Genomic DNA, 9,384 nt, shown 5'->3' on the forward strand with positions numbered 1-9,384 from the left:
GCTGTCGCCGCCGCCTCCCAACAAAGCCCACAAACCCTGTGTGTCTGTCTGTTAGCGAAATATCTTCAGTTCAGTGAAACCCTCAGAGGTAACCATCAGCTGGAGATCGAGTTAAGATGGCCTCCACAGCTAAGCTACATTAGCAAACCCCAAACATGGTTCCATTGGTCGGTTTTACAGATTGGGCTGGTAGTAGCTGAGAGTCATCCTTTAAAGGTGCTCTAAAATAACAATGTTGTTGGAATATATAGGTTATATTAATAATTCACGAGCCTTTATAATCTGAATAATTTAACATTTTAAAAGGAGTTTAAAGGACACAACCTCGACATGACGAGAGTTCAGCGATACGCAGTTTTTAACTTTTAACATGAATTATAAAATATTGTTAAAATCTGTTTGACAAATTAGCAAAAATGAAAAAAAACACAGTTTCTTCTTGGCTTCTGTGTTCAAGCAGTGTCTTAATCCGGACATTACGGTTGTGTAATTTTCTTAAATTCAGTCCAAACCTTCTACCTGACCGTTGTCATTGGTTGACCTACTTAAATCTGAAATGATCTAAATTATTCAGGCATAAAAAGGGAAACCGCTAAACTCAAGGGGTGAACCAGGGTTGGGTCGACAGACAGGAAAAAACCTGATTTAAATTGGGTTTTTATAAACAAAATATCAAACTGTTTGACAGAAAATAAGATTTTAGTGCCACCAAAGAGCTGTCAGCTGAAAACAACCAAAGGTTGGCGCCTCTCTCTTTGCTGGGTAGTTTTTAAGTTTTATTTACGCTGTTCTCCAGCTGCAGACGGTTATTTTTAGGCACAAAACTAATATTTTTATCTTTACTTCTCCTCTTTCTTCATGTTTTCTATAAGCACACATTGCACAGGACTGAAAGTGGGTAAAAAAAAGCAGCCAAGACATTCTGGGAGCATAAGGAGAACAACTGGTCGAGACTATTTTAAATGAATAAAAGTAAAATAAATTAGGAATCAAGACAGATTAAGAGTGTTGCATAATTCTGGATTAAAATCTGTAAAGTACTGGGATAAAAAGAAAAAAAAAGTTTAATAAAAGGTAAAAAGCTTCACTCCGATGACATAATATCAGTTAGTAGAGTCATACATTAAAGATGGCGTTCGAATTCAAAACAATGGAACTATACTGGTGAAGGACTCTGATTGGTTAATGTATTAAGAAGACACGCCCCTGAGAGCCGTTCCTCCCGCTGTGATTGGCCCGCCGCCCTGTCAGTCCGCAGAGGCAGGCCCCTCCCCCTCCTCGCGCAGCAGGTTGGGAAGGGGACCGCGGACAGCTCCTGTCTGAGCGGCAGAGTCACGCCGGAGGAGGAGAGGGCTGGATATGGGGGAGCCGCCGCGCAGGCCCGTCTGACCCGCGAGAAATCCTGCTTATTTTATTTTATTTTTTTTTCTTTTCTGTTTTTTCTTCTGTTTTCCCCTTCATGTGCTCACACCGGGGGAGACACACAAAGACGCCGAGCTGGGGAGGCCATAGGAGGACGGGGGAAACAAGCGAGGGGGGTGAGGAGAACCCGGGGAATAACGGCTGCTGACCCATCCCGGAGCAGCGGCGCGAGGCGGGGGGGTGGTGGCGGGGGACACGAGGACACCTGATTCCGCTCGACCCGATGGACTGAGAGGACAGATGAATGAAGACTGCCTACACTAACGCCTATCGATGCCTGGCCAAGGACCTGGACGCTTACGCCATGAACACGGACATGACAATGGACGGCATCGGCAGCCTGCACGGGGGGGTGTCGGTGAGCTCCGTGGCGCCTGACGCGGAGCTGATGAGCGGCCACAGCCCGCACCACGGCCGCGGCGGCTCGTCGGCGGCGGCCGCGGCGGCGGCGGCGTCCACCCTGCGGATCCACCAGGACCTGGCCGCCGCCGCCGCGTCCTCCCGCTCGGCCATGGTGTCCGGCATGGCGTCGATCCTGGACGGCAGCGGGGAGTACCGTCCGGAGCTGTCGCTGCCGCTGCACCACGCCATGAGCGTGCCGTGCGACTCGTCCTCTCCCGGGATGGGGATGAGCGGCACCTACACCACCCTCACCCCGCTGCAGCCGCTGCCCCCCATCTCCACCGTGTCGGACAAGTTCCACCACCACCACCACCACCACCAGCGGCTGTCCGGGAACGTCAGCGGCAGCTTCACCCTGATGCGGGACGAGCGGGGGCTGCCGGGCATGAACAACATCTACAGCCCCTACAAGGAGCACATGTCCGGGATGGGTCAGAGCTTGTCCCCGGTGCTGGGCAACATCCACAACACCCAGCAGGGTCTCCACAACTACGGCGCCGCGACGCACGGGGGCCACGACAAGATGCTGAACTTCGACCCCGCCACCGCCTCCATGCTGGCCCGCGGGGACCACCACCAGCACCGGGGCCTCGGGGGCCCCGCGGCCGGGATGATGCCGCACCTGAACGGCATGCACCACCCGGGGCACCCGGTCGCGTCCTCGGCGGGCCACCACCCCCACGCGCACCCCCACCCCCACCTCCAGTCTCCGTCCCATGGGCCCGTGCTGGCCTCCACCCGGGACAGACCGCCCTCCTCCTCGGGGACGCAGGGGCCCAACGGCTCGGGGCAGCTGGAGGAGATCAACACCAAGGAGGTGGCGCAGAGGATCACGGCGGAGCTGAAGAGGTACAGCATCCCGCAGGCCATCTTCGCCCAGCGGGTGCTGTGCCGCTCCCAGGGGACCCTGTCGGACCTCCTGAGGAACCCCAAACCCTGGAGTAAACTAAAGTCCGGCCGGGAGACCTTCAGGAGGATGTGGAAGTGGCTGCAGGAGCCCGAGTTCCAGAGGATGTCTGCGCTCAGGCTGGCAGGTAGGACGGTTCTGCTGCTGGTTCTGGCTTCAGATACACCCAGGGCAGGCGGTCCTGTGTCCGGGGCTCCTCTGGGGTCCGTGGCCCCCTTTAGGCATCTGGATCAGCTGGTTTTGATCCGATTTATCGGATCGGCTTGAACCGCGATTCGATCTTTTATCGATACTGTTCGGTTTTACGATATTTGAGTCCAGGATGAAATATTTACCACCCAATCAAACAAAAGGGGGCAGCTTTAAAGCGAGTTTTGGTTTGAAAATATCCAAAATACTGTGTTTTCTCTGATTTCTCTCCACTCTTTCTGAGATTTTACACACAAAGTATGAGGAGTTTTATAAAAACATGCGTAAATCAGCGTTAACATGATGCCGTTTTTATATTTTATGTCCGTTTAATATTTGTTTACCACCAAAAACACGTTTTATATTCGTACGCTCGGTAAATCAGCATTAAGCAGCGAAATTAATTCTCCACACTCTGAAAAAAGAAGGTCGAAGCACCTTTTTTTAGAGTGTTTGTTGCTGTTCCCTCCGGCGCCGCTGCAGTTCTCCTCCCGGACTGTAGGAGTCGCCCGAGAGGGAAACGAAGCGAGGGGAATCGGAAGTACGAGTTAATTTTTTTTAAAACTAACTTTGAATCGGATCCGTTCGGCACAAAGACTGATTCGTTCGTCCGGGGAATCGGTTCGTCTTCGCCTCCCTTTGCTCCTCTTCCTCTCCGTTTAAGTGAATGGGATTTATTTAGAGTCGCTGGTGTTTTGATTAGCATTATTGATCAATAACAAACAGGATCGATGGGAAATGACAAGGTCATGGGATTTCCCTCTAAGAGCCCCCCGCGGATCGGATCGGATCGGATCGGATCGTCTATTTCCAGCTCCTAAAAGCTCCCAGAAATAAATCTAAACCCAAACCTGTAAAGTCCAACAACACGGGAAGAAAGTGGCCCGACTTTGAAGGCGTTTATATCGAAGAGTTTAATTAAATGATTTAAATTGATCCAATTATTGAGGCTTTTTTTGTGCTGCTGTTTGCTGATTGGAGGCTTTTGTGCAGGATTGTTGGCTTTGATTGTGCAGCTTGTCGTGATCAGAGGACTGTGACACAAACATGAGGGTCCGGTGGGTCCAGAACCCAGAACCCCACCACCCCTGCCCGTCAAAAAGCCCCCCCCCCATCGTCTCTGAGCCGAAGCAGCGTTTAAACGATTCAACGGGAAGAAGTGTCTGAGCTGCAGGTTTTCGTTGTCGTATTGATTTCAGTGGCTTTGTGGTGAGATTTTAATCAGAACAGAAATAATTCTGCTTCTTTTAATCCCCTTTAATTTAACAAATACGAAACAGATCGAAAGAAGGGACATTTTTACACATTTAGCTGCTTTTTTCATCTAACACGTCGAATTTCTCTTTTTTTATGATCTCCAACAAAGAAATAAATCCATTAATTTTATTATCATGCTCAGATTTTTCCTTTATTCGTTCAACTTTAATTATTAAACCAAAAAACAATAAATTATTGGTGTTTTCTAGCTGTTTAAAATGGACCAAAGAGCCAAATTAGTTTCATTCTCCCAACAAATCAGTTCAATTATTGATTTTAGCTCGTTAGTTGTTATTTTTATGCCTCTTTGTATCCAATCAGCTGCAGAGAAATGTGAGAAATTCAGCGTTTAATTAATCAGACAGCACAGAAATCAAACTAAAACTGTCTGGTTTCAAATCGTTGGATGTTTCAGGTTAAATATTTTACAAAATTAGATATTTCTTTATTACCCTGAGCTCTGGAGTCGGGTAAAAAACCTTAGAAATGTTTATTTTTATGATGAAAACAGAAACAAAGTTGTTATTTAGGAGTTAAATTCACGGCTAACGAGGCGGGCGGTTCGTTCAACTTTCTCTCCTTTGGACAAACAGTCGACGTCGTTGTGCAACTTTGGACTTTTGGACGTTCGTGTTTTAAACAAACGTCTCTCCTCGTTTCGGCACATTTATTGAGCAACGTCACGTAAATTTATCCTTTAATGATCCGGTGAAGTAAAAAACGGAGACTGAGGGGTTTTTAGAAGCTTTAAATTGTTTAAAAACGTGGAAAAAAAACTCATAAAACCCAAAAAATAATTATTATAAGAATAAAAATCTCACTCAGCTTTAATCTCATGGAGCTCAGAAAGTTTAAAGCTAAAATTAAATTGTTTTAAGAATCAGAGAGAGCAAAAAAGTTCTTCTTTTTGCCTAAAAAGTCTAAAAAAATGTTAATAAAAAGTCATAAATTTCAACATCTAACATTTTATACAAAAAGTGTTTTTTACTTGACACCTAAATATGTTTTTATTCATGATTACAACATTTATAACCTTTTAAATCAAAAATTTATTTAGTTTTATCACCTTAATGACACAAATAAAACAAATCTATATAAGAATAATATAAACTTAAAATAAAATGACTAAATTTATAATCAAAGCTTTTAATTCTGATGAAGTTTGTTGGTTTAGATTTGATATAAATTACTTATTTTTGCTTTTATTTTACATTTCTTCTTCACATTATTAATGTTTGTCTGGTAAGTTGCTTTAATCAAATATATTAACAAGATAAATTATCTTTTGTTTACAAATTATTATTGTTTTTATTTACAAAATAACCCTCAGTCATTTTATTTGGAAATAAAAGTCAAATCAGATTAATTTAAATAAATAAAATTCAACTCAGAGCAATATATTCATAAATAATCAGCAGCTTGAAATTAATGTTAACAAAATAAATCACTTTTAAAAAAAATAAATCAGACAATTAATAAAAACAGAGGAAATTAAATATCTTCACATCTTTTTATAAAAACATTTGATTTCTTTATATCTGTCATAGATAAATTTATAAATGAAGTTTATTTAATCTCTTTGTCTCAAAGCGGTGATTTTATGGATTAATTTAATGATATTTGTTTGTAAACGTGTTAAACTTTTACATGATTGGATGTTAATGGTTTTATTTCTGCAGAATCTGAGTTTTTGGTTAAATATTTAAGGTCTGTCGTAAAAATATCTTCACTTCGGTCATATAAACGTAATATTTCAGTTTATGAATAAATTTGTTCAAAGACTCCAGCTGATTGAAGCCTCATTAACAGATAAAACTATAATTATTATAATTAATTATCTTAATATTAAAATGAGAAGTTCGGCAGATGATGTGTTTCCCTTTAAGATGAGTGCAGAAACTGAAAACAGACACCAAACAGCTAAAATAGCAATAAAAAAAACATTTAGATCTGATTAATTTGTTTCAATTTACAGATTTTTTTTTACATCTGTGTAAACGTAAACAAAAAAGGTGATATTTGGATTGTTGCAGGACGTAAAATGGCTCCTTTTGCTTCATTTAAATAATCAAATTTAACAAATGATCAACTTTAACGAACATAAAGAAAATACTATTAAACACAATCTGATTAAATATTCTGCTCGTTGTGTTAGCTGAGTCATCAGATTTCTGAAATTAAATCTGGGAACATTTCCAGCCTGGAGATAAAAAATTATTTAATGATAAAAAGATAAAATAAAAAACTGGGACGTTTACGGTTTCATTTCTTTTTACAGAATTACACAATAAAAATCAAGTGTAACAGCAGGAATGTGTTGTTAGCATTTCCTGCGAGTAATAAAATTAATAACCTAATATAGGAAAAGAGACAGGAACCAAAATGAAGACTGTCCCCATTTTGGAATTGGGGACGTCTGGTCACCCTAGTGTTAGCTAGTGGATAATCTGAAACACTAGCTAACGTGAACACCGGAACGTAAGAAACACTAGCTAACATAAACACCGGAATGTAAGAAACACTAGCTAACATGAACACCGGAACGTCAGAAACACTAGCTAACCTGAACACCGGAACATACGAAACACTAGCTAACCTGAACACCGGAACGTAAGAAACACTAGCTAACATAAACACTGGAACACTAGCTAACGCGAACACCTGAATGTCTGAAACACGAGCTAACACTAACACCATAACGTACAAAACACTAGCTAACACGAACACTGGAACACTAGCTAACATGAACACTAGCTAACAGTTTTGGAATTTCCGATATTTGTGTTAATACTTTAAATGTTCATGTTAGAACGTTTGTTAGATGCTCCAGTATTCTTGCTAGCTAATGTTTTGGATGTTTCGGCGATTATAAGCTCGTCTCGTGGATGTTTTAGCGCTTGTTAGCTAATGTTTTGCTCATTCTACAAACTAGCTAGTTCTGTGTAAACAAACCTTTCAGCTCGAAGACTGAAGTAAAACCCAGAACGTTCTGGTCTTTCTGTAAATCAGGATCGGGTGAATATTTATAAACATGTAAATCCTGAACCGAAGATTTCTGTTGGTTCTGGAAACGGAGCGGGTTCCGTGCGGTTCCACAAAGAGCGCCTCGAGATCCCCCGCTGTCGTCGGTTTTTAAAAATAAGAGCGAGCGATCCTTCCATTGTTGTCCGTCCGACTGTAGGAGCAGAGGGAGCAATTCCTGCATCAGCAGCGCTACAAGCATCCAATAGACCAGAGGTCAAAGGTCAGGGCAGCAACACTGAGACAATAGATGGACCAAATATTCCCCCGACCGCCAGACGAGCCGAGGAGCATCACAGAACCGCCAGACGAGTTTATTCCACAATAATGCTCTGTTTGCTCACGGTGATATTAAAAGAATCTACCAGACATCCCATAATCCTGCAGTTTTAAACATTTATAGATATTTGTTTTTCAAACTGGCATTTAGGGGCTAAAATAGAACAAAATCTGCTGCAGAAACAAGCAGTTCTTATATTATTAATATTGTTATTAAAGGATAATAATAATTATTATTATTAATTTATAAACAACCAGATTTACAACCAAACAAACATCGTTTTCCTAATTTCCAGTTACTGACGTGAACAAAACAGGAATAATATTCAAAAAGAAAACAGACGAGTCCTGATGAGTCCTGACAGGTCCTGACGGGTCCTGATGGGTCCTAATGAGTCCTGACGAGTGCTGAGGAGTGCTGACGAGTCCTGGCGAGTCATGACGGGTCCTGACGGGTCTTGACGAGTCCTGACGAGTCCTGACGGGTCCTTACGGGTCTTTATGGGTCTTGACGGGTCCTGAAAAGTCCTGACAAGTCCTGAGGAGTCCTGATGAGTCCTTATGGGTCCTTATGGGTCTTGACGGGTCCTGACGAGTACTGACGAGTCCTAACGAGTCCTGACGGGTCCTGACGAGTCCTGACGGGTCCTGACGAGTCCTGACGAGTACTGACGAGTCCTAACGAGTCCTAACGAGTCCTGACGGATCCTGACGGGTCCTGGCGGGTCCTGACGAGTGCTGACGGGTCCTGACGAGTCCTGACGGGTCCTGACGAGTGCTGACGGGTCCTGACGAGTCCTGACGGGTCCTGACGAGTGCTGATGGGTCCTGACGAGTCCTGAGTTTAACTTCATGACGTCACAGATGTTCGAAGACGGATTTTACCAGAGAAACAAACCGTTGTAACGTCTCCCTCCGTCCCCTTTATTTGGGATTTGTTTTGTTTATCATTGTGTCCTCTGGACTCCTCTCCCCCACCTCTGTCTTCGGTGGACGGGGGAGGAGGAGGAGGAGGAGGAGGAGGAGGAGGAGGTATTATGTGATCGTCGGGGGAATTGAACACAAGAGCCGAGGCAGCAGCGGCCCGATGAATTATTGATGGGAATCTCAGCGTGACCCGCCTCGGTTCGCTCGCTCTGCTTCTTCTTCTTCTTCACCTCGCAGCCGGGTTAACCAGGGAGGGGGGGACGGGGGAGGGGGGGACGAGGAGTCCATTGTTTGGACGGAGGACACCGTTTGCCTGCAGATGGAAGCGAATTAAGACGAGAGAACTCCGCTTACGTCAAACACACGAGTCCTAACGACCCGGCTGGAGCGGAACGTCCAACCGGGTTTGGGTCGAGTCCCGTTTCAGCAGGTTTGGACAGCCATCTTGTTTCTGGCTGCTTCTGTTGATCACCTGACCCAAACCCCAAATAATCTGACCTCACCGGACTTTAATCTGTAAACCTAATTATTCGTTTTTATTTGTTCAACCCGAACCGTCGTCATGTCGGTCAAATTAAGGCTGGATTCACGCCTGACAGCGGACTGCTGCTGCAGCTGGAGCCGATCCTGGTCCGGACCGAGATGTGGACCGGCTGCAGGACTTCACGGGCCACCGTCGCTGAGCGTTACCCTGTCTGCGTTGGGTCAACCATGGACGCTACAAACAACGAGCCATGAGACACTGTCCATCAACCATGAGACACACTGTCCATCAACCATGAGACACACTGTCCATCAACCATGAGTCACACTGTCCATCAACCATGAGACACTGTCCATCAACGATGAGACTCTGTCCATCAACCATGAGACACACTGTCCATCAACCATGAGACACACTGTCCATCAACGATGAGACACTGTCCATCAACCATGAGACACTGTCCATCAACCATGAGACTGTCCATCAACCATGAGAC

At 44.4% G+C, this 9,384-nt stretch overlaps 1 protein-coding gene across 1 annotated transcript in view; it reads left to right on the forward strand.

The window, feature by feature from the left end:
* Positions 1-767: 767 nt before the first annotated feature.
* onecut2 (one cut homeobox 2) overlaps positions 768-9,384 on the forward strand; it is a 40,884-nt gene continuing 32,267 nt past the window's right edge. Inside the window, exon 1 of the mRNA XM_017432933.2 lies at positions 768-2,858. Within this exon, the coding sequence (XP_017288422.1) occupies positions 1,667-2,858 (1,192 nt within the window). The 5' untranslated portion in view covers positions 768-1,666. The remainder of the gene's footprint in view (positions 2,859-9,384) is intronic.

The sequence above is a fragment of the Kryptolebias marmoratus genome, linkage group LG14 (assembly GCF_001649575.2).
Source record: "Kryptolebias marmoratus isolate JLee-2015 linkage group LG14, ASM164957v2, whole genome shotgun sequence".
Classification (NCBI taxonomy): domain Eukaryota; kingdom Metazoa; phylum Chordata; class Actinopteri; order Cyprinodontiformes; family Rivulidae; genus Kryptolebias; species Kryptolebias marmoratus.